General features: G+C 33.3%; 1 protein-coding gene across 2 annotated transcripts in view; it reads left to right on the top strand.

The window, feature by feature from the left end:
• The window catches only part of KIFAP3 (kinesin associated protein 3), a 114,981-nt gene that overhangs the window by 17,343 nt on the left and 72,575 nt on the right, over positions 1-25,063 (top strand). For both annotated transcript variants that reach the window (XM_019716383.2, XM_019716384.2), the window contains exons 6-10: positions 3,568-3,667; positions 4,680-4,804; positions 5,954-6,052; positions 8,356-8,534; positions 14,378-14,540. In XM_019716383.2, coding sequence (XP_019571942.1) covers positions 3,568-3,667; positions 4,680-4,804; positions 5,954-6,052; positions 8,356-8,534; positions 14,378-14,540 — 666 coding nt within the window. The remainder of the gene's footprint in view (positions 1-3,567; positions 3,668-4,679; positions 4,805-5,953; positions 6,053-8,355; positions 8,535-14,377; positions 14,541-25,063) is intronic.

Genomic DNA, 25,063 nt, shown 5'->3' with positions numbered 1-25,063 from the left:
TTAGTGCTTGCTCTGGGATTAAAGTTACCATATTAAATTAAAATACTTTAGTTCAAATTAGTGCCAACTTAATTTTAACAGTGTATAAAGACTTTGCTCCAATATAACTCTATTCCCTCCCCATTATCATAGTCATACAAATTACATCTTTATGCATCATCAACCCATCAGCATAGTACTATACTTATTGATATGTGCATTTTTAATCACATAGAAGAAAAGAATATAATCAGAAATACGTTTATACTGCCTTTTATATTTATCAACATAGCTATCTTTATTAGTGCTCTTTATTTCTCTTTGTTGATTTAAGTTACCCTCTAATGTCCTTTCATTTCAGCCTGAAGAATTCCCTTTAGTATTTTTTATAGGGAAGGTCTACTATCAACAAATTCTCTAAGTTTTTGTTTACCCCTGAATGATTTAATTTTTCCTTGATGTTTGAAGGATAGTTTTGCTGGATATAAAATTATTAGTTGATAGTCCTTTTCTCTTAGCACTTTGACTATGTCATCCCACTACCTTCATGTTTCCATGGTTTCTAGTGTGAAATCAGCTGTTAATTTTACTGAGGATCCAGTGTACATGTTGAGTTGATTTTTCTCTTGCTGCTTTCAATATTTTCTTTGCCTTTGGTTTTTGCCAGTTTGACTATGATGTGTTTAGGTGTTGCTATCTTTGAGTTTTTCTTGCTTGGAGTTTGTGGAACTTCTTGGCAGATTAATGTTTTTCATCAAACTTGGTAAGATTTGGGGTATTATTTTGTTAAGTATTCATTTTGCTCTTTTCTTGTCTCTCCCCTTGGGATCCCCATTATGTTTATATTAGTATGCTTGTTGGTGTCCCCTAGGTCTTTGAGGCTCTGCTTATTTATGTTTCATTCTTTTTTCTATTTATTGCTCAAACTCAATCATTTTAATTGACCTGACTTTACATTTGTTTATTCTTTCTTTTTTCTAGTTCACATCTGCTGTTAAGATATATAATGAATTTTTCATGTCAAATGTCGTACAAATATTTTGCAATTGCAGAATTTCCACTTGGTTTATTTTTAAAATAATTTGTATCTCTTTATGGTATTCTTTATTTGGTGAGACATCATTCTCCTACCTTCTCATACTTTTCTTTAATTCTTTCAATATGTTTTCCTTTAGTTCTTTGAGTATATTTATAATAGCTGATTTAAAATTTTGTCTCACAAGTGTAATGTCTGAGCTTCCTCATGGACAGTTTCTATTGACTGCTGTATTTCCTGATTATGGGACATACTGTCCTGTTTCTTTGCATATCTAGCATTTGTTTTTTACTGTTGTTGAAATAATATTGTGGAAACTTTGAAAATCTGATTCCCTCTCTCACTAGGGTTTGTTATTTTTGCTGTTTGTTTGTTTAATGAGTTTTCTAGATTATAATTCTATATCCAGCAATCTATATCCAGTGGCTTCTTTGTACAGCCACTGAAGCCTCTGCTCTGTGAGTTTAGTGGTAGCTAATGATTGGATAGAGACTTCCTTAAATGTCTGGTACTAAAGGTCCTGACTTTTGCTCAGGGGCTGTGTGTGTGTGTGTGTGTGTGTGTGTGTGTGTGTGTGTTGGGGAACATCTTCAGTGCTCAAGCAGGTCATTTACAACCCTGAGCCTTCACTTCCTGCTTGTACATTGCCTCAAGGTTAGCCAGAGATGAGAGATTAGGTCCTTCATTGGCCTTTTTTCTCTGGCATGTGCACATCCCTGCACACGTGCATGGCCTTCTAGATTTCCAGGACTATGTAGGAGCTTTCCAAAAACCGTGTGAATATCTCATTTTCCAGTTTTTCCCTTTTTGATCAGGCTCTTATTAACTCCAACTGGCAAGGCTGCCGCATGTTACTGCAATGTGGCCACTAGTAGTTTTCAATAAATGCCCTGGGTATAAGGCTGTACAGAGCAAGCTCTGTGTCAGGTCAAGTAAAGACAAACCCTGGGAATGGAGCTTTTTAGTATCCAGATAGGTCAGACAGTGAGTCTTCTGGAGTAGGGATTTTGGGGAGTACCACACTGTTCTGCCTAATTCAGTTGCTGCTAGGCTGCTATTTTTCATGGATAGCATAGTTGTGATTTTTCTTTGATATTATTTTGTACATTTTCTTGTATATTATTTTGAGATCACTTTATCATATTTTCTAAAAAAGTCACAATGAGATTTTAATTATGATTGCATTCAACTTATAAATTGGTTTTGTATTTTGACTATCTGTAAGCTTTGTAATTTTCTTTTGGCTTTTTCTTGATAAACTCATGTACAATTCCTATGGCTGTATTTTTATTGAGCTATTTTTCTATTCTATGTAGAAGGAGAAAAATGAAACAAAATTTGGAAAATAGGTCACTAAACTTATGCATAAATTCATGACATTATAGTACATCATTTTCCAAAGTATAGTCTAAGAAATACTATTTCCCCTTGATTTTAGTGGTGAAATGCCTTTGGTAATACTAGAATCAACAAAGTTAAACCAGATTCTTTGTTAAGTAGGACTTTTTGGAGCCTTTGCCTACCTATTGACTCCAGAAGGATTTTGGAGTCAAGCATATATTATACTAGTGCTCTGCATTGTGAAAATGAGTTACATTATGAAATGCCATTATAGGATGATTTTCAGTTTGTTGAAAAAATTTCTTATGAAATGGATTAAGCACATGGTGAATTCTTGTTGTTTCATGATCTGAATAGCCAGAATGCTCAAATACACTGAACACTTTCATTACAATAATAAATACTGATAAAGTGGTCCATGAAGTACAATGGAGCCTGAGTGCCAATCAAAGAAAGTTGAATTGTGAATTATATATAACATAGATATTTTAATTTTTTATTATTTTAAGAATTGGTAAGCCATGTAGCAGCATTAATTGAAGCCAGTCCCATTACTTTATGTTGACTTTATATGTGGTAACTCTCGTTAATCAATGTATTAATTTCACCTTTCTCAAGGTAAAAATCTAGCAGAGATGTTTATTAATCTACCCTAAAGCTAATTTTGTGAAAGATTTTTTGTTTTATTTATGTCTGTTGGCATCAACTTAACATGATATTAAAATATTAGAGTTATTTTTCTGTATATAAATTTTATTTGGTTATTAATTTTCTTTAATGGAGCTAGCGTTAGCCTGCTAAACTGCTCATTATTTCTTTTAGAGTTCTTCTGGTTTTTTTTCTTATTCACAAGCACCTTAAATCAGATGTTAAAAAATAAAAAAATTGGTACTGCTATAGCAGGATTACAAATGGAAATGCAGCTCAAGAAATAAATGGTCTTACTATTTTATTGTTATATTAATACTCATGTTACTTTAAATCATATTATATTTTTTCTGTTATCAGTCATAGACTTAAAACTACATCGATGAGTTTTTTAGTAAAAGTTGGATTTCAGTTTTAAAAATAGCTTTCTGTGTTGGAAAGAAGCACCCTACTTTTTTGTCCCAGTTCTATCTTAGCTTTGTTATTTATTAATAAGTAGACATTTAAAACCAATCACCAGAGGCAGGAGAATGATTATTTTTGTACCTCTCTTTTTCCTTTAGAGACTGCCCTTGGTGCATTAGCAAGAGTCCTGAGAGAAGACTGGAAGCAAAGTGTTGAGTTAGCTACAAACATCATTTACATCTTTTTTTGTTTTTCCAGGTAAGTATAAAAATTAGGAAATAAGAGTACTAGTCTATGTGTATTTCTGTCTCTGTCTGACTTTGGTTTGGGTTCTAGATTACCGGGGTGCTCAGGGTTCTGTGTGGCTGCCGGTGCTCTGCTGCTGAATTCTTACTCTGTTTCCCGTGCTCTGTCCTCTCTGTTGTTCTGTCTTCACTCAGTCTGTCCTCACCCACGCACGTACGTATGTGGGTGTGCATACACACACAGTGGGATAGTATAAGGGGCGGGTTAGAGTATGGGCTCTGGAAGGAGACTGGATTTGAGTCCAAGTCCTGCTATTTATTAGCTGTGTGACCTTGGTTCCATTACTTAGCTTCGCTGTGTCTTAGTGTTCTCATCTGTAAACTCCATAGTAATCGTAGCACCCCCTTCAGATAGTTTTTAGAATAAAGCCTGACCCAGAGTAAGTGCTGGTAAATGTTATTGTTTCATACAGATGTGTGTGTGTGCAAATACATACCTGTTATGCATCCATCTATATTATTTTACACATATATTCTTCAGAAAGATGTTTATTGAGACATTGTGAAAAGTTTTTAACCAGTTCCTAGAGATTTGCTTGCCTCTATTCTAAAAATGTATCAGCATTAGCAAATAAAAATTTACTGAATAAATACTTGGGTAAATGAATTGTCTAGGAAACATGCAAAACCTGATTGCTAATACTTTACTAGTTTATTCTCTGGTATCAGTTTTATTCAATAACAGTATTGTTATATTATTAGTTTTGTTAGATGGTAGTCTGAAAATTTATTTTGAGAATATCTGAGAAGTGAAAATGGTGGTTAAATAAAAATAATATGTTTTATTTAATTTCTAACTTAAAAATAATTTCATTTTTAAGTCTTCTTAGTTTGCTGTGGGTGTATTCATTTATTGAAATATATCAAATTTTCTACATTGTTTGTACCAGTGTTTACCCAAAACAAATTTCCTGAACCCACAAAATGTGTTCCTTTAAATGCATACTAAAATCTCTTCTTTAAAGCTTCTCTCAGTTTCATGGACTTATCACTCACTATAAAATTGGAGCTCTCTGTATGAATATTATTGATCATGAATTAAAAAGACATGAGCTTTGGCAAGAAGAACTTTCTAAGAAGAAGAAAGCTGATATCCTTTTAGAATGGCATTTCGTCCCACTGTGTGTGCTATAAGCTTCTGACATCTAGATTGGTATTGCCCTAAACTAGATGGACAACTCAGAAATCTTGGAGATTTTAGATTATTTCTGGAGTCCCAAGTCTCCTGAATGTACCTAAATTCATTTAAACTGGAGGGGTGCGGAGAGGACCATGAATGCGACTTTTAGCAACCATTAATTTATATATTGTGATTGATGACAAGAACTGATATTTTAGGACATACCTTATTCTTGTAAATATCAGACACCATTGGTTGTAAGATGCACCATTATTTATGAACCACTAATAAAGAAAAAGAATGCTTCCAATTAAACAATATCACATCATGGATTATAAGACACATCTAAATTCTGGTGATGTTACGATGTGGGAAAATGTTTCTTAGAATCAATGGATTACAATAATTATAGGAATATAAAAATGACCTATCAGAATTCTGGCCATTTCTCCTAAAATATTACTATTTTATTAAGTCTTAAGTCTCCTTGTGTTTTGATGGAAGTGGCATTCAATAAGGGGTTGTTTTTAAATTCTTGGGGATCCTGAGGTATTAATAATTGTTTATTTCTGTCCAGGGGACTGTGGGGTCCATAGGATGTAATTTTTAAATTTTGTTTACCTCTAACTTTGGATTATTTCTCTTTTGGCATCTAGTCTGAAATGGGTACTAAAAAGCTTTATACCCTAATCCATGTCCTTTGAATATTCTGGGCATCTGTCTGAAGTGGAAGCCAATATTCTTATTAACTAAGAATTAATTAATTATTGCTAAGGCAATAATTTTCTTGGTACGTGGACCCACTTGATAATCTGTTGAAAATTAAGAGACTTGTGCACATACATAAAATATTTGCATATGATTTCTGGGGATTCGAGAATTTTGTGAAGCCCAAACATGTGTTTACCCAAGGACTCCAAGCACATATTTGAACCCTTGGATAAGAAGTCCTGTTATACCACAATTAATTGTGCAGAAAATAATGTTTTAGTTAAACTGTTGGTTAGAGAAAATAACTAAATAACTTTGCACATAAAATTTACTAGTGCTGTTCTTCATAGTATTTTTCAGTAGGTTTTCTTTGTTTCAATGAGTATGGATGATCCTTAACTTGTCTACTTGATGAAGACCCTGAAAACCAAACCTTGAGAAAAGATTATGAAAAAACATTTAAAAAATACCAGGGCCTTGTGATAAAACAGGAACAGCTCTTACGAGGTATGACTTCTTAATCAATGAGAAAAGCAGCAAAGTGCTTATTGTACATTTAGTTTGTTCCTTTTTTTTTGGTCTGATTAGTAAAGCTAATACCAGAATAGTTGAAAGTTTTGTAAATTTAAATATGCTACCAATTTTTCTGTCTTTAGCATGAGTAATAATGTTTTAAATTTCACTCTACTATTTTCCACCAAAAGGCTCCTAAATGTATATATATTTGTTATTTATTTACTCAGCAGTAATATTTTTAATCCAATGTGTGACCTTTTCAATAATAAGAATCATATCTCTCAAACCCTAATATACTTATATAGTGAATGATTTTGTTGCTTCCCTAGGAAATTGATGTAAAATTTTTCAAAATATTTCTCTTGTTTAGTAAAAAGTAGTTTCTTCTTTGAAGGGTTTATTGAGAAATTTACATGTTCACTAGTATGGTTTCTCAGTCATTCATAAGATGTAAAATCTTACGGTTAGTGAGAATGATGTGGGGCTTTGAAATGTACGTTCAATTCCTGCTTTGTAGCTATTGAATTTTTTCCAACTTGATTGAAATATAATTAACATATAACATAGTGTATGTTTAAGGTATACAGTAGGATAATTTGTTACATGTATATATTACAAAATTTTGTCACAATAAGGTTAGTTAACACATCCTTCACCTCAGTTAATTACCACTTTGCTGCTGTTATGGTGAGAACATTTAAGTTCTACTCTTATAGCAACATTCAAGTATGCAATACAGCATTGTTAACTAAAGTCGCCATCTTATAACTTAAAGTTTATGCCCTTTGACCAGTCTCTCCCTATTTCCGCCACAATCCAGCCCCTGGTAATCATCAATCTACTCTATTTGTGAGGGTTCAACTATTTTAGATTCCACATGTAAATCAGAATGTACAATATATCTTCTCTGACTTATTTCCCTTAGCATAATGCCCTCAAGGTCCATCTATGTTGTCACAAATGGCAGAATATCTTTATTTATGGATTAATAATATTCTATCGTGTAAATATATACATACATATTTATATACCACATTGTTTTTATCCACTTATCCAGCAATGAACACTTACGTTGCTTCCATGTCTTGGCTATTGTGAATAATAGGAGTGAGCGTGGGAATGCAAATATCTCTTTGAGATCATTATTTCATTTTCTTTGGATACCTACCCAGAAGTGGGGTTACTGTAAAATTTGTATAATACTTCTTTCCTCATAAAATTGTCTTAAAATTAAAATGGGTTACTAGTTATATATCAACTAGTACAGTGCCTGGCATACAATAGGTACTTAATTAGTGTGAATTGCCTTTCCACCTCAAATGTTTGTTAAATAAATTAAATAATTATGTGTGTATATACATATATATGTAACTATATATAGACATATGCAATATATATATGTATATATGGTGTGTGTGTGTGTGTGTGTATTTCTATTCACACAGATTTAGAGATGGTTTGTAAGAATACATGAAATAAAATACTAAAATAATGAATAAAATCAAGGCCATATGAGAGCAAAGAGATTATGTTGACCATAATAGCCTATGTAATTCTGACAGAAATCTTTCAAGTCTTAACTCTGAAGCTTTCTGTCAGGCAAAGCAAAATGTAAAACATTACCTTTTTACGTAATTCTCATTGTAAAAAGGAAACAATTGTATGAGTTATGAGAACCTAATTATTTTTATTATGGTATCTGAAAAAAATTTTACTTAGAACCAGTAGACAGTGAGCTCACCGTTGTCTAGTGTGACAACCATATTACTGAATTTCATGTGGCCATTTCCTGTAGTGACTCTCAGAAATCAGTCTGAAAATGAAAAATTTTGTGCCTTCAAATTCAGCTCTAGCTGTACTATACATTTAGGATTAGCGCCCTTTTTAGCATAGTAGCCCCTAGTTGTTGAAGTTTTACCTTGTTTTCTATATGTATAAAATTATTTTTCCTCATCTCGCTGTTTTATTATTTGCTGACATATAATTAATTGCCATTTGATTACTCTTAAGCTCTGAGCTCCAGAAGGGTAGGTATCATTGTCTTATTTTGGTTATTGTGTCCTTCTTAGTATCATAAGAATATTATTTTATACATATTATGTGTTTTATTTTATATGTCATGTCACTCAATAGCAATAAATGTTTTCTAATGAATGAATGAATAACCAGTTAAAAATTTCAAAGTAAAATATTTTCTAAGAACTACAGCTGTTACTTTGGGGACTAGGAATGATTTATTAAATTCTTGATTCAGCACGCCAGTCGTTTGCTTCTCATCTCTTTGACTCTTCTAGTTGCCCTCTACTTGCTTCTGAATCTTGCTGAGGATACGCGCACCGAGCTGAAGATGAGGAACAAGAACATTGTGCATATGCTGGTGAAGGCTCTGGATCGGGACAACTTTGAGCTGCTGATTCTTGTTGTGTCATTCTTGAAGAAACTCAGCATTTTTATGGAGAATAAAAATGATATGGTAACTTACATTGAAACAGTCCTTGTTTGCCATTTTCAAGTTAGACTATTTTGAGAATAAGTAATCACATTATTCCCCTACTGAGATAATTCTGAATGGGAATTTTACAATAGCTATAACTCCCTTCATTGGTTTCATTAGGAAATACAGTATGCCATATTAGTTAATACTCCACACAATGGAGGCTTTATGGATAAAAATTTTTTCCTAATATTGTATAGGATGAACTGTTTCATAGTCAACATGATATATAGGAAGTAATTTAAACTTAAGATTGTGCTTCAGCGTCATCTGGCTTTATATTTTCCCCTAAAGTATTTTTATATCTGCGTTTCTGATACTAGTGTGTGGAATTACAGTTCGGCCCAATCTCTTCTTTCTCACCTACCATTCATTCCAGTTGGGAGCCACAACCTGTTGATTCTGCTTAAGTATCCCTCTTTCTCTTCCCCATGCCATTGTATCAGTTCATGCCCTCTTCATTTATACTCTCTTCACCTCTCATTTGAATTATCACAGCAGGCTCCTGTTTGCGTCTTAGATAGTGTTGGTGCTGTGGTCTGTGAGACATACAAGGTGATCGTATATTATTTCTCCTTCTGAGAAAGATACATAGTATAGAAATATATAGCGATAGAATAAAAATTACCTGCCCTTCCTATGTCATTAAAAAGTCTTTGCTAAAACAGTGTTATGTTTTTAATAGATCATACATTAACCCTACCTTGTTTTCAAATATTTAAGTTGTTTATAACTCTAGCTATTATAATTAGCACTTCAGTGGGCACATTTGTTACATGCATCTTTGCCTATATTTCTGATTATTTTCTTAGGATAGATTCCTAGAAGTGGAATTATTGGGTCGTTGGTTTTAACTCCACTGAAGACCATTTTAGGGCTATACGCTAATACAAGTTATTATGTGACTATGTATTATTGGTGTAAGTGGATTCTCCTTCAGAGTCTAAATATATAGTATTTCTTCCTACTCTTTTTTTCTTCTTTTAAAATCAAATGAGCTAAGAAGTCGCTTATGTTTATTAAATGACACAGCGTGCTCTTTGAAACCTAAGACTGATTTATCAGCTTTAATAAATGCTTTGATTCTGATACTTGAAATACATGAAATTTTATTTTACCCACAGATATTTAGTATCTGTCATCATTATTATTAGTATATAATTATTGATGATCACTGCATGCTTAACTAAGATTGAATTTACTTAAGGGAGATTAATCAAAAACATGTTTTTTTTTAATTTATTGACCTTATATTTAAGAAAAATATGATGACATGGTGATATATATACTCCTGAGTGATCAGAGTGTCGCTAAATACTTGCTTCCCCTTGCTATAAGTTGAAGTATATTCTTCATTTATGTGTTTAGATTAAGTTCACCTTTAGTAGGTTCACAAAATTCAAATTGATTTGTCATCGGCATGTGTCTACTATGTATTGATTAGATTTGTATTCAGGTAATATACTTCTTATGTGTTTATTCTATCAAAAACGATCTCAAGAATATTATTGGAAAGTAAGTTGTCTCATCAAACCTCATTTTTTAAATTATTTATTTATTTTTTAAATTAAAATTTATTGGGGTGACAATAGTCAACAAAATTACATAGGTTTCAAGTGTACCATTTGTATAATACATCATCTATATATTGCATTATATGTTCACCACACAGAGTCAGTTCCCCTTCCGTCACAATATGTTTGACCCCCTTTACCCTCTTCTACCATCACCCCTACCCCGTTACTCATTTTTTATTGAGGAGGAAAACCCGAGATTCAGAGAAGGTAATACATCCAAGGTCATAAGAATGATTTGATTGGACATATTTTTACTGTAGATGGTATGCATTTCATCTTTTATTATGGAAGAAATGCATTTTTTTAAACGGAATTGTATAGAATCAGGATTTTTGCAGCTTGACTGGACCTTACATCCATGTTTAGATTTAGTGAATTACCTCCTAATTTTGCAAATGAAGTAGCAGAGGATCAGAGAGGTTAAATAGTTTGCTCAAAGAAAAATCGCCAGGTATTATGCTTCCTACTTACTCTCTGCCCACAGGACAAAATTTTTTTTGTCTTTGTGTTGTTTTTTTAAAAAAAATTTTGCCAAGATTAAGTATAAGCAATTTTTTAAATGACTGCCAAAAACACTGAAAAATAATTACTTAAAGGCTGAAATAAATTTACTGATAGATTGTCGATAAACTTTACATAGAGTATTTAATAAAAGTATTAATTAACTATAAATTCCATTTTATAGGTGTAGAATTAAGAGGGCATTGCATGTTGAGACAATTACTAAATTTAGCTTTTGGGATTGGGCTTTTATCAGCCTGAAAGACATGATTAGAAGGCTGTGTCTAGTGTTTAACTATCTGATTGCACTACATGGCAGTTTTACAATCCATTCTCTGCAGTGGAAATACATATTAATAAAAAAACTCTCCAGGTTACTATATTATTAAGTTTTCTATATCACCAGTGTGTACTATAGCTATTTCAAAAGAAAAATATTGCTTAATATAATTAGTAACAGATGAAGCCTGTGGCAATTTTATTTATAAGGGGTAGAGGGGAGGGATGGTTGATGTATTTGTGAGGTTGTATTATTTATTTAATGTGTTCATTTTACTGTTGATATGAACTAATACTGACCTTGCTTTTTAGAGTTATATATTTTAAAGGAAATTTATTTTACTTAAAAAATCTTTTAATTAATGATTTAAATTGTTTTTTATATTTCTTAATACAATATAACAAAAGGGAAATAAGTCATATTAGAATATGATTTTAAGAGTAACAACACAGGATATATCTTCTTTGGATTGCTTATTTTATTATTAAATTTTGAGAATTCTTTTTATATTTTGAATGTGTCTTTGCAAATATGTTCTCCTTTTCTGTGGCTTGTCTTTTCATTCTCTTATGAAGAGTACAAAGTTTTAATTGTTATGAAGTCCAGTATATCAAATAATTTTTTAATGGATTATATTTTGGTGTTGTATTTAAGAAATCTTTGCCTAACTTAAGTCACAAAGATTTCTTCCTCTGTTTTCTTCAAGAAGTTTTTCATAGGGTTTGTGTTGTTGCTGTTTTTGTTTTAGTCTGTGATCCATCCATTTTTCAGTTAATTTTGTATACAGTGCAATGTCTGGATTAAGATTCATGTTTTGATATGGATCTCCAGTTGTTCCAGCACCGTTTGTTGAAAGGACTATTCTTTCTCCACTGAATTGCCTTTGCACCATATTGAAATTGCCTTTGCACCTTTGTTGAAAATCAGTTCGCTATATCTGTGTGGTTCTATTTTTGGACTCTCTCTCTTCTATGCCATTGATGCATGTGTGTATTCTTTCACCAATACATCCTTGTCTTGATTACTGTAGCTTTAATAGTAAGTTTTGAAATCAGGTAGTGTAAGGCCTCAAATGTTGTCTTTTTCAGAATTATTATGGTTATTTCAAATTCTTTAGCTTTCCATACCCATTTAGGATCAACCAGTCTATTTCTTTAAAAGACAAATCCTGGAATCTTAACTGGGATTGCATTGAGTCTATTGGCAGTATTCAGTATATTAACCATATCGGATTTCCCAATCCATGAACATGGTATAGCTTTTCCATTTATTTAAGTCTTTCTTGATTTCTTCCATCATTTTGTAGTTTTTAGCATGCATATTTTGCACATATTTTGTTAGATTTATACCAAAGCATTTTACCATTATAAATTGTACTTTAAAAAAAAGAAATTATCAGTTTCCCATTGTTAATTTTCTTATTGAAATATAATTAATATACTATTAGTTTCAGGTGTACATCATCATAGAAATTCGATATTTATATACATTACAAAATGATGTAGTTTAATGGATTATATTTTGGTGTTGTATTTAAGAAATCTTTGCCTAACTTAAGTCACAAAGATAATCCACAAAACTACAGTAAGTCTAGTTACTATCAGTTGTGATTGATAGTATATAGAAATACAGTTGATTTTTGTATATTGACCTTGTGTCTTGTAACCTTGCTAAATTAACTTTTTAGTTGTAGTGGCTCTTTGTAGATTCTTGGGGATTTTCTAAGTAGACAGTTATGCCATCTGTAAATAGAAAGTTTTATTTCTTTCATTCTGACTTGCATGCCTTTTTTCTTTCTCTGTACTGGAGAGGGGCTCTTTAGTATGATGGAATACTATGAGTAGGCTTTCCTGCCTTGTTACTGATCTTTGGAGTAAACCAATGTTTTTTACTATTAAATATAATGTTATCTAGGTTTTTTTGTAGAACTCTATCAGTTTAAGTTCTATTCTGCTTTGAGTTTGCTGTGAGTTTTTACTATGACTGGATATTGGATTTTGTCAACTGCCTTTTCAGCACTGATTGAGATGATCACATGATTTTTCTTTAGACTGTTGATATAGGGATTGCATTGATTGACTTTCATGTTAAGTCACTTGTATTTAGGGGCTAAACACCACTTGATCATGATGTATTACCTTTTTATATATTGCTATATTTGATTAGGTAATATATTGTTGAGTATTTTTGTACCTATGTTTATGAGGGATTACTAATTTAGTAGTCTTATTATGTCTTGGTCTGGTTTTGGTATTAAGGTAATTGTGGCCTCATAAAAGGAGTTGGAAAGCATTTTCTCTTCAATTTTTTCTGGAAGAGTTTGTGTAGAATTGGTATTTGTACCTAAATGTATAATAGAACTTACCAGTGAACAAGTCACCTGGTCCTGGAGTTTTCATTCTTTGAATTTCTTAAATACCTGTAAGACTATGTAGGTTAATCTATTTCTTTTTGAGGGGTAGATTTGTAGTTTGTGTCTTTCAAGGAATTCATCCATTTCATCTATGTTATCAAACATATGGGCATACAGTTTTTCATACTTTTTTTCTTATGTGTTTAAATTCCAAAGATCTGAAGCAATTTTTCCTGTTTCATTATTGAAATTAGTAATTTGTTATCTCTCTCTTTTTTAATAGTTTAGTGGTTTATCAATATTATTGGTATTTTCGAAGAACCAGCTTGTGGTTTCATGTTTGATTTTTGGAAGATATTTTCACTGAATATAGAATTCTAGGTTGATATACTTCGTATAACTTCTGTTTATCGGGAGATTCATTTTCCTCAGAGAAGCCTTCCTTGAAAACTCCTTACACTAAGATTATGTCAGGTCCAGTCCTTATAGTCTCTCTGGTACTTCATACTGAGGCCATACACACCGAGGCCCTTGCAGTTCCCCAAACAGACCCTTTTATGCCAAGGTGCCCATCCACTGGCTTTTCCTTCCACCTGATCGCCACTGCCTTTCTCAACCAGAGAGCACGTTACCACACATTTCTAAGAACTTCGTTTCTGATTGGAAGTCTTTGCAGTTCTATGTAGCTTAGTGTTTCCTTCTGTGTTGCTTCCAGAGCACTTTGTGCATTCCATTTTTATCACGTTGTATTTTAGTCATTTGTTCCATTTGTCCGCTTTTTAGACTGGAACCCTTGAAGGCCAAGACTCTTGTTTGCTCTAGCACAGGGCCTGGCACTTAGTAGCTGGTGTTACTAATGTGTTTCTAGAACCCAATGTAATTTGTTTTCCGGTTGATACTATTAAGTTAGGGAAGGGAGGGATGATGTGGGAATATATGTTTTCTCCTCAAAAGTTTGATTTCAGAGAAGAGTATAGATAGATTAAAATGACAGCATATTAATTAACCCATAATTACTTACAAAATAGATATCCCTTAGGGTAAAGACAATGAAAAATAATTATTTGTAATCTTTTGTACCTCACTGCATTTGTATTATTATTTTACTTAGGTGGAGATGGATATTGTTGAAAAACTGGTAAAAATGATACCTTGTGAACATGAAGATCTGCTGAATATCACTCTCCGACTTTTACTGAACCTGTCCTTTGACACAGGACTAAGGAACAAGATGGTCCAGGTGGGACTGCTCCCCAAACTCACTGCGCTTCTAGGTATGCTTTTTGAAAATTCATGCCAGTGATGCTTGGGATTTCCAGCATCATTGGAAAATTAAGGTCTGTGTTGAAAAGTTGGCTGAACGAAAATGAGGCCGTATATGTTCTTTGATTGGGAACTTAAAAATAAGCAGAATGGATGAAAAATGACATGTGCTGGATTGCCCTGGTGCTGTAGCTTGCAGAGGAGTGGAGGCTGTTAACTCGGACGTACTTCGTTTGCCCAAGTGAAAGTGAAACAAAAGCGCGTCTGTAAAAGTGCTGCCAGGGAAGCGAGAAGGAAAAACTATTTTCTCGTCAGCGCATTTTTAAAAGCACATATCAGTTATGTTTTTATATGCTGCCATACTTTTAAAATACTGCTGACAGCTACACGAATTTGGGGAGCCTTTTCATCATTAAGTGAAAAGAGGCGTTTTTTTAAATATAGCATGAGTTAGAAAATACTGTATTGGAGGATTCAGTTTATAATTATTTTCTTTTCGCTGATATCAAGTTATCTATATAGCAAGGATGGATTCAGGTGTTAACTCTTCTGTGCTCACACATCATACCTCTTAGCAGAGTATTAATTGCCCTGTGTGATGTGTTCCTCATCTGTGTTTCCATTGACCTGCCCCTCATCATACACTTTATACCATATCCACACTGAGCCCCGTACCGTTCCCTAAACAAGCGCTCTGCTGCCTGAGTGCCTGTCTTAACTCATCATTGAAGACTCTGTGCCTTTGTTTACAGTACAGCAATTTAATTCTTGTTGTGTAGCTTTCTCCACATAGTGAAACATTTTGTAACAGTTACTAGTAGTAGTGGAACATTTAAAGTTCAGCTTATTCTTTGCTATCTAATGTCTATGAATCTAGCCTCTCGTTGACATCATCATTATTTTCTTTGTAATGCTAGTAGTAACATTTATTGAACATTTACTATGCCAGTCATTTTGCTATGAGCTTTAATTACATTATGTCGTGGAATCCCCATCTGAGGTATTTACTCATGATTATATAGCTGATAAAAGGCAGAGCTCAAATTCAAACTCAGCCGTATCTGCTGCCAAAGTTGGATTTATTAACTACTATACCGTAGTAAACCTACTATGTAGAGTTAATTAAGTTGGCTAGGCAGAGCTAGAACTAAAAAAATCCAATTCTCTAAGTCCCCTTAAAAAGTAAGGTTAAGTTATTTATTACTCTTTTCTCAGAATAGGAAAACCATTAGTCTGTCAGTCAGTCCAAGAACATTTTACTAATTGGCCAGTCAACCAATATTGCACCGGACTTTTATTACACATTTGAGAAAAACTCTATTGAGGAATAGTTTCAAAAATTGCTTTTGGGGAACCAATTTAGTGAGGAAACAGAAAAACTTTAAAAGTAAAATTGATGGTCCTTGAATTTAATTCAGGTGACTCTTCATCTACGATAAATCTAGCAGAATTAGGTATCAATCATCAGGTCAGAGTCTCAGTGTATGAAGATGGGTAAGTTGTAGTCCTTGTTCTGAAGGAATTCGTGGTCTACTTGGTCTGGTCGGTATCCAGTCACCTACTTTTATGAAACATGATTTAAGAGAGATTTGGGGGAAATTGCTCACAGGATACCCAGTTCATATTTTGTTAACAAATAGAATTTGGGGATATAAGATGTAATATTCAATACATAAGCAATTTTATCTCTTCTAGAGCTCAATTTCTAAAGTCAGACTGTCTTATTAGAAAATTGTGCCTCTGTTTACTTCTAACCATGTCACATTGGGCAAACTGTCATCCAAACACTGATTCAGATTCCTCATCTCTAAAATGGAGATTATAATTAAGACCAATTTAAGATTCTTTTGAGGATTCGACAAGGTATTGCATGCAAAGTGCTTAGAACCGTATATGACACATCGTATTTTCTTAATAAATGTTAGCTATTTTTCTTATCAACATTATTATCATCATTATTTGATGTAAAATGGACATTCTGTGAGTGTTGCTGACTTATCTTTCTCTGAGTACAGCTACTCTTCTCATATATATATTAGATCTTCATTGACAAACTAGGCAGCTTATATATTTTTACTTCCCTGTGATATGTGTGCAGTTTAATTGAATTTAATTCAGTAAAATGTTGAAGACGGATAGAGGCTATAGAAAGTATTCAGATAAAGTGACCGACATTACCTAAGGCGTAGAGGGCTCTCGGTCAGTATGAGGAACAACAAGTAAGAAAATAATAGGAAATAACTTTGAAAAAATGGGTTTATGCTGTTACATGGAATTATGCCATTTAAATCTATATATTTAGATATATTTAAGAAGATTTTTTAATCTAGATGATGGTAGGAATCATTAAAGGTTAAAGCTAGTTGGGTCATAAGCACAGTACTCCCCTATGGAAATTAATCTGACATCATTCTATTGGATGTACTAGAACTAGAGTCTAAAGATGAGAGGAATAACCCGTTGTAGTAGCAAGACAAAAGTAAAGAAATCCTCAGTTAGGAAAGAAGTAGTATGTCAGGTATGAGGCGGAAGGAAAGGGCAAAAGAGATATACCACAGGTAGACTTCATGTTACTGTTTGGGTGTGGGTAACGCTAGAGAAAGAATTCGTAAAACTCAGTGGCTGTGAGCTTGCTAGTGCCTGGAACGGACATAGAGCATCGTGAAGGAAGTAGTTGGAGGGAGTCAGTGGTAGATTTCATTGCGACACGTTGGAGACAGCATCTTAGACGAAGATGTTCAGTGAAGGAGAGTTAAGGGTTACAGAAGAGAATCTTGTTTAATAGATGAATACAAATGGACAGAGGGAACTACTAAAGGAGATAAAACAGAAATATGGTTTTCAGCAAATATGTGAAAAAGACAGCATGAGGCTGTTGTTGAGAAGCAGTGATGATATTGGAATCTTCATGCAGTAGAGACACGAGGAAGCTTTGAGTAGGAAGCGCTGCTCAGAACTTTTTTTACCTCCTTTTGAATCATTCTTTCGAAGTATTGCTTCATTTTCTTTGAAATATTATGAATTCAGGGAATCAAATTTTACTACACTAGAGAGAGTAGAAAGCTGGTATTATTCTAACTTTACAAAGGTAAAAAGGGATGACCTTAGAAGTTTCTACCTCTGTTCTTGGCTGATCTGTCACAACTGAAAGCGAACTGATTCTGCTGAGGTGTTTATGGTTAGCTCGCCGTAGGTAACTTATCTTTCTTGGGTAGATAAAATGGATGATGGTTAAATAACATTCCTCATAAAAATAGCTACAAAAACTGTCTTGGGGAATAAATTGGAAAAAAATACAAAAAGGTGTTGTGATTTGAATAATCGGTAAAAGCAAAGAGGAAGGTGGTTACAGCTCAGTCGTTTTTGCCATGTTAGAAACCAATATTCATTTATAAACTTTTGGTAACTTTCTGTCTATCTGAGGACTGATAGGCGGGCTCTAAAATCCTTCCTGTTTAAGTAAAGATTCAGTATGTCATCCTCTTTTTTCCCCTCTTGTTGCGCACAAGTCATTGAATTTTAACTTAAGCAGTTTCTTTTTTTCAAATGTTCATAAATGTCTGTTGCTTAATAGCTTTCTTTACTTCTTCCTTTTCATTTCACCTACAAGCCATGGAAGCAATAGCAATCAATCATTCATAGTAAACAAAAGAGAATCTCTAGTGATCTTCCAGGATCAAGGAAAGGGAGAAAATGTACACAGTGAAGAGAAATTAATATTTAGTAGACAATGGTGCCTTCAACCTCTATAAAGTGCTTCAAAATGGCTACAAGTTTACATCCATTATTTATTTCACATTCTTTTAATTTAATTATTTTAACAGTGCTATTATTTTGTATTCTTTTTCATTTAAATTATGGGTTTTAATAAGTTTCTGTCTGCACTTTATAAGGTGAGCCTATGGAAAGAAAACATGTTCCCAATTCCAAGTAACTGGTTCATTATGAGCTTTTGGAACCTAACCATTTTGTAAACTTTGTTTTATCATGTCCCCTTTTATCCATCACTTACTTCCCTGGAAGAACCTATCTAGTAAATCTATGAGGAGGGCAAGGCTATGATTATGGATAAACAACCCTAAGATCTTCGTAGCTCCCAGTTTATATCCATTATGGGTGAGTAAAAAGTGCTGAGGGCGTCAGCCAGGGACACAGGCTGATAAAGCAAGAAAATGGAGAACTGCAAACTTTTCTTAAAGGCTTCCTCTCTGAGAGACAAATATTACTTTTATTTACATTTCCATGGATAAAAGCAAGCCAGATGGCCATGCTGAACTTTAAAGGGTAAGCCAATGCATGGAAGGATTAGAACTGGAACAGTGGTGACCAAGCTGCTGAATGACCCTGGAAGGTATTTTTCAATTTTTCTGAATTTTAGCTGGGTTTCCAGGATTAACTAGAATCTCTTAAAAGGTACATCCGGAGACATTATAGCAAATACTACTGTATGTACCTTGTTTCCTTGAAAATAAGACCTAGCCAGACGATCAGCTCTAATGCGTCTTTTGGAGCAAAAATTAATATAAGACCCAGTGTTATGTTATGTTATGTTATGTTATGTTATGTTATGTTATGTTATGTTATGTTATGTTATGTTATGTTATATTATATTATACCCGGTCTTATATTATAGTAAAATAAGACCAGGTCTTATATTAATTTTTGCTTTAAAAGACGCATTAGAGCTGATTGTCCGGTTAAGTCTTATTTTGGGGGAAACATGGTAGTACAGCTAGAAACTCTAGTAGCGCAGAACATGTTGATTAAAAGCTAGAATTATGGAGCCAGACTCTACGACTTTGAATATTGCCTTCATCAGTTGCTAGCTGTGTGATACTGTGCAAATTACTTAGCCCATAGGTCAGTTTTTCTCCTCTCCAGTGTGGAGGTAATAATTGTGCACATTAAAAGGGAAGGGTTACGTGAGATAATACAGTAAATGTTAGAAAGTTATACATAATGTGCAATTATTATAAAAATGTGTAGAATACAAACAATAGATATCCAGAAGTGGGTCTTTTTTGATAAGTTTCCAGGCTTATACCATTAAGAGTGTTTAATCATTTTGTATGATGGTCTTTTAAAAATTGATTACATCTTTCTTTTCATAAATATTTTTTTTTCTTAAAAATTTACCTTAATGTCATGAACGTAATTTCCATTTTTATTGAGAAGCAGTATAGCATAGTAGTTAAAACCACAGACTTTGGATCCAGAGTCCCTGGGTTCCAGTGCTGTGTAAGTATTAGCTATATTGTTTGTTATCATTGATTCAAGTTTGTAATTCTGAAGGTAATTTATTATACAAGGCTGCAAATATTACTGCGCTCAAGTATTTCCCCATGCGAAATGGCCCCCAAATGCTATGTATTTTTAATTTTTATGTGTAGTTTTTGTCTTCCCCTCTTGTTCTTGGCTGCCACTTCTCATTTCTTCTGTACCAGCAGCAATTCTATAGCAGCAATTTTCCTCTCCTCTCATGATATATTTCTAATCTCCTGTGATCTTGGAAACCGACAACTGAACTTATTTGAAGTGTATATTTTGTTAAAAATGGATTCCAAATGAATGCCCAAAGGATTCTCTTCCTAGTAATGTTTATTGCCTGGATTTTGCAACATTTCTTTTGACTGTGAGAAACCTGTTTTGCTTGGTCGTGCTCTCTGCTGTTTTCAGAGAAATTGCACTTAGTGTATAAATGATTTCCTGATAAATGATTATTAGAATGTTCATTTTTATGTAAATGTTACTTGTGTGGAAAATTAAATCATTAACTCCTAACACAATAAATAAAACTCCTCAATTGAGTGATTCAGTGATATATTTAATATAATACCTCTGATCTTTGGCCATTACAATTATATATAGAAGTTGTAGTAGGGAAGGATTATAGGGAACACAGACTTTAAAGGGATAGAAAATCATTCATCTAGAGCAAAGACTTTGAAACATCTTTTACCCCAATCTATATAGTAGGATGTATTTTACATTGCAAACGTGTGTGTGACATGTATATGTGAATGTGTGTATATCCATGTTTGTATTAATATACATTATATTTTATTTATGATATATAATTTTTGTTTAATATATGTAATTTTTAAAATGTTTAAAGAAGTATTTACCATTTCTAAGAGTAATGCATTTTATTTCCTATTTTTTTCTTTTTTTTTATTCTACTTACAACTTGCTCGTTGATTTTGTGTTCGATTGATTTTGATGGTGAGTTGAAAACCGCTGAATTAGGGGAAGTGATCAGACTTCTTTCCCTTCAAATCTTCAGAAATATTACTGTCTCTGCTAGACATTTTTTGTGTTGAATAGTTGATAATCTGAACTACTGTAGGTTATTCTTTCCCAAATACTTGGAGGGATTATATGAAATTAAATTTATTTTTGAAATAGAAAAAAACCTGTCAAATATCTAAAGGATTTGGGCTGCATTTTCTTCACTGTTGTCATGGAGAAAGAATGAAAGAGCATGTAGTAGAATATGAGTGGTCAGTTTGTTTTTCTCATTAGAAAAAAATTCATTGTTTAATAGATATCACATTGACAGATCGCTGTTTAAATTAAAGAATTACCCATTTTATATATAGAAACTACTTGGTTTTTGAAAGATGCCAGAAATGCAAAAGCACTTTTGCAGGGTTGTACATGTGGTAGAACTTTTCAGAGATGCTGTTTCAAATGGAAATGCTATCAGAATTTAAGCAGGTTTTCTTTATAATTATTCGGGGACCCCATAACTGAAAAATCTTTTTATACTTAATAATAGATTACTTTAACTAGAGTACAATGATTCATGAATCTTTCAGGTTCTAATAAAGCTGTGCTATATGAACATTTAATCCCCTTCTCCTGTATCCTGAGACATTTAACTAGTATATTGCGACCCCTGCTGTTGTGAGAATTGCTGAATAACTGAGGGAAAAATAATTTTATATATATATATATATATATATATATATATATATATATATATATATATATATATATACACACACACATATATACATATATGTGTATATACATATATACACATATATGTATATATATTTTATATACATATATGTATATATATAAATAAATAAAATTGAGTAAGGTTTTATGATTTGAATAATTGTTAAAGGTATAGGAGAAAATGCGTTCTAGTTCAGTTCTTTTGCAATGTGAGGCTCTGAGAGAACTGTAATTCAATATTACCAAAAATTATTTTAATATTGTTTTATCATATAAAGCATTTCATTTTAGGAATTTTGAATTTAACTTTTTTCTTTGACATCAGGGACAAATAAAGAGGAATAAGAAATTTTAGAAACTGTTATTTAAATTTTTCTTTTTCCACTTGTCTTGAAATTGATGGGTTTGAATAGTTTTTATCTTTAATGCCATAGAGCATGGCGTTATCTCTCAGAAATGTTTTAAAATTTTTATTTGAGTCCATGGAAAAGCTTGTATCTAAATATCCCTTTGTTTCTCTTTTCTTAAATACCACCAAAATTACCCATTTCTTATTTCATTTTCTTATGTCATTTTCCTAAGATTTCATAAGGATAAACATATCTCTGCCTAGTTCAGTATCAATTGTACATCTTTTTAGTTTGTTTCATCCCTGTACTTGACACTTTTCTTATGCCTGATAACTTTATGTCATCATCTGGGACTCCTATCATAGCCAGGGCTTTCAGCAAACATGATTACATGCAAATTGAATTGGACCTAGAAAGCTTGGCTTTACTTATCCAATTGTTAGACAGTTTGTTCAGGTTTCTGTGATACCGAGTTAACTTTTTTAAAGTGTTTAAAGATTTTTTTGGCTCATCTAAGAATCAGCTCGTTAAAAATATATATATACCCTTGTCGTAAGTCCTTAAGCCGTTTGACCTCGCTGTGTCTCAAGAGTGCTTCCTTATGTCAGAATATCCTGGGCTGCTATGTGGCAAGGAAATTCCTTGTCATAGTGTATTCTTCAGTTCCCTGGAGAATGCACTGGTAGTGTTTCAAAAGTAACATGAAAAACTAAATTTTCTTAGCTTTCTGTCTGCTGAACCAGGCAAATAATGTGTTTGCAGCGCTCAGTTGCTTTGGCTGGATGCTTCCTAAGCTGAGTATTGCTTGATGTGCTTGGGGATGATTAGCACAGAAAGGAGCATAAATAATACACAGTGGAAACAGATTCTTTAAAGAGCCTAGTTCATCATGACATTGGTTTGTGCATAAAGCTTAAATATCACATGACAGTATCACAGAGTGCATACTTACTGATTTTATTAAAAAACTGCCAGATTTCACAGGTGAACAGTTTTAGACAATTTTCAGGTTATTTACACTTTTTTTCCTCTGTGAATCATATTAATATACATTTAAATTGAGTAATTTTTAAGTTTTTATGTCAGCTTTCAGTTTTTAACTTGATTTTCAAATTTAAACTCGAAGGAACTGGCCTTATAAACTAATACAGGTCTCATCTGACATTTGTGAATTTTTGCATTTGTTAAAATAAAAATAGAATAGGCACAGCCAACCTAATAGTTGGGCAGATTAGGTGGCTACCATAAATTACAGGCAATCACCATTTTTCACAATTTCTCTGCCGTTTTGTAAGTCTTCCTTGTTTATTAAGAGGTTGTAGGAATTCAGTGGTTAGAGCATCAGTTTTCAAACTTTTGGTCTCAGGGCCCCCTTCATACTCTTAAAAATTATTGAGGACCCCCAAAGAGCTTTTGTTTATGGGGGGTTATATCTATGAATATTTATTGTACTCAAAATTAAAAGACAATTTTTAAATATTTATTCATTTTAAAATAACACACCTGCTACATGTTGATATAAATATTTTTATGAAAAGTAATTTTTTTCCAAAATAAAACTTAAAAGAATGGCATAGTTTTACATTTTACAAATCTCTTTAAAGTCAGGCCTAATAGACAACAGCTGGCTCTCATATCTCATTCAACAATCTGTGTGATATCATATATCATGTACGTCACGTATATCATGTCATGTAGCCTCTTCAGAAAGAATGAGAGTTTAAAAAAGGAAAATCATTTAATAGTTGTGGTAAAAATAGTGTGACTTTGTGGATCCCCTTTAGGGGTCCTCAGAGCACACTTTGAAAACCAGCGAATTAGAACATTCCTTTAAAGCTTGTAATTTCCATTAAATGAAAACACTCCTGGTAGTAATAATTCACTGAGTCTCAAATTAGCTGCTGAAATCCAGATAGAAGACATATTCTATTTTGCCAAAATATATTTATATTTTTTTATAATACCTACTTTTTTAAAAAAAATTATTCAATTTATTGGGGGTGACATTAGTTAATAAAATTAGATAGATTTCAAGAGTACAATTCCATACTATATCATCTGTCTATTGCATTGTGTGCTCACCACCCAGAGTCAAATCTCCTTCTGTCACCATATCTTTGACCCCCTTTGCTCTTTCCCACCCCCCACCCCCCTTTCCCTCTGGTAACCACTATACTGTCTGTGTCTATGAGTTTTGGTTCGTTTGTCGTCTTGTTTGTTTGCTTGTTGCTTTCAGTTTTATATCCCACCAAAATATATTTTATTAATCTTATATTTGGGTTTCTAGGTGTGACCCAAACACTCCCATTCCCCTAGGGTAACCTTAATTTCATTTAGACATTTAGTTATATTTCTTGCCTTGCTTTTTGGACATTTGAATCTTCAACCACTCACATCTTAGAATCATTTTTCACCAGTTTCTTTGGTGCTTTGTGAAGGGGGTGGGGAATGTATGACGTGGTGCAGGGTTGTGGAGATGGAAGACCCAGAGCAGAGAGGACAGCAGCATGCAGTGTATTCTAGATAACTGACCAATCCTGGACTTTTCATGCTGCCCCGCAATCGTACTACATTTTCTTTGGTCATTCCCCCACTCTCCTAGAGGAGAGTTTCATTTCTCTCCCTTCTCATAAATCCAGCCTCATCCTCGTCCTCATCCTCATTCTCAGATCATTACCTGTTTTGCTTCCCATTGCACGGAGAATGTAGAAACCGTCAGGAGAGGATCGTCATGAGTTCCTATGGCCACACGTACTTTGCTCGTCTCCTATTATTGCGGACGAACTTGCTCTTGCCCTTACCAGAGGCCAGGACTCCCTCCTCATGCCGTTCCCTCGCACCCACTCAGGTTTCCTGCGCCAGCCGTTCTCTCTGCCCCAATCATTGAGTTTTCTTCCTCCCATAGAAAATTCCCGTCGACATACAAATATGCTATTATTTCTTCTATCTTACGTAGTAAAAATTCTTCACTCTCACTTCACTCTTTTACCTCTCAGCTATTATCCCATTTCCTTTCTTCAAAAGAGTTGTCTTCATTTCCTGTCTCCATTTCTCTCCTCCTTTTCACGTACATTCATATCCCTTCCTGTCTGCTGTCTGCTCTCCCTCTCCCTGTCTCCTGTCCCCTCTCTCTCAATTCCCTTCCTCACTCTTCTATACTTTCTTTAATCCTTTCCAATCAGGCTTTCACACCTCACCCTCTAACCCCTTCACACACATAC

This window comes from Rhinolophus sinicus, linkage group LG17 (genome assembly GCF_036562045.2).
Source record: "Rhinolophus sinicus isolate RSC01 linkage group LG17, ASM3656204v1, whole genome shotgun sequence".
Taxonomy (NCBI): domain Eukaryota; kingdom Metazoa; phylum Chordata; class Mammalia; order Chiroptera; family Rhinolophidae; genus Rhinolophus; species Rhinolophus sinicus.
This window is presented reverse-complemented; position numbering and strand designations above follow the sequence as displayed.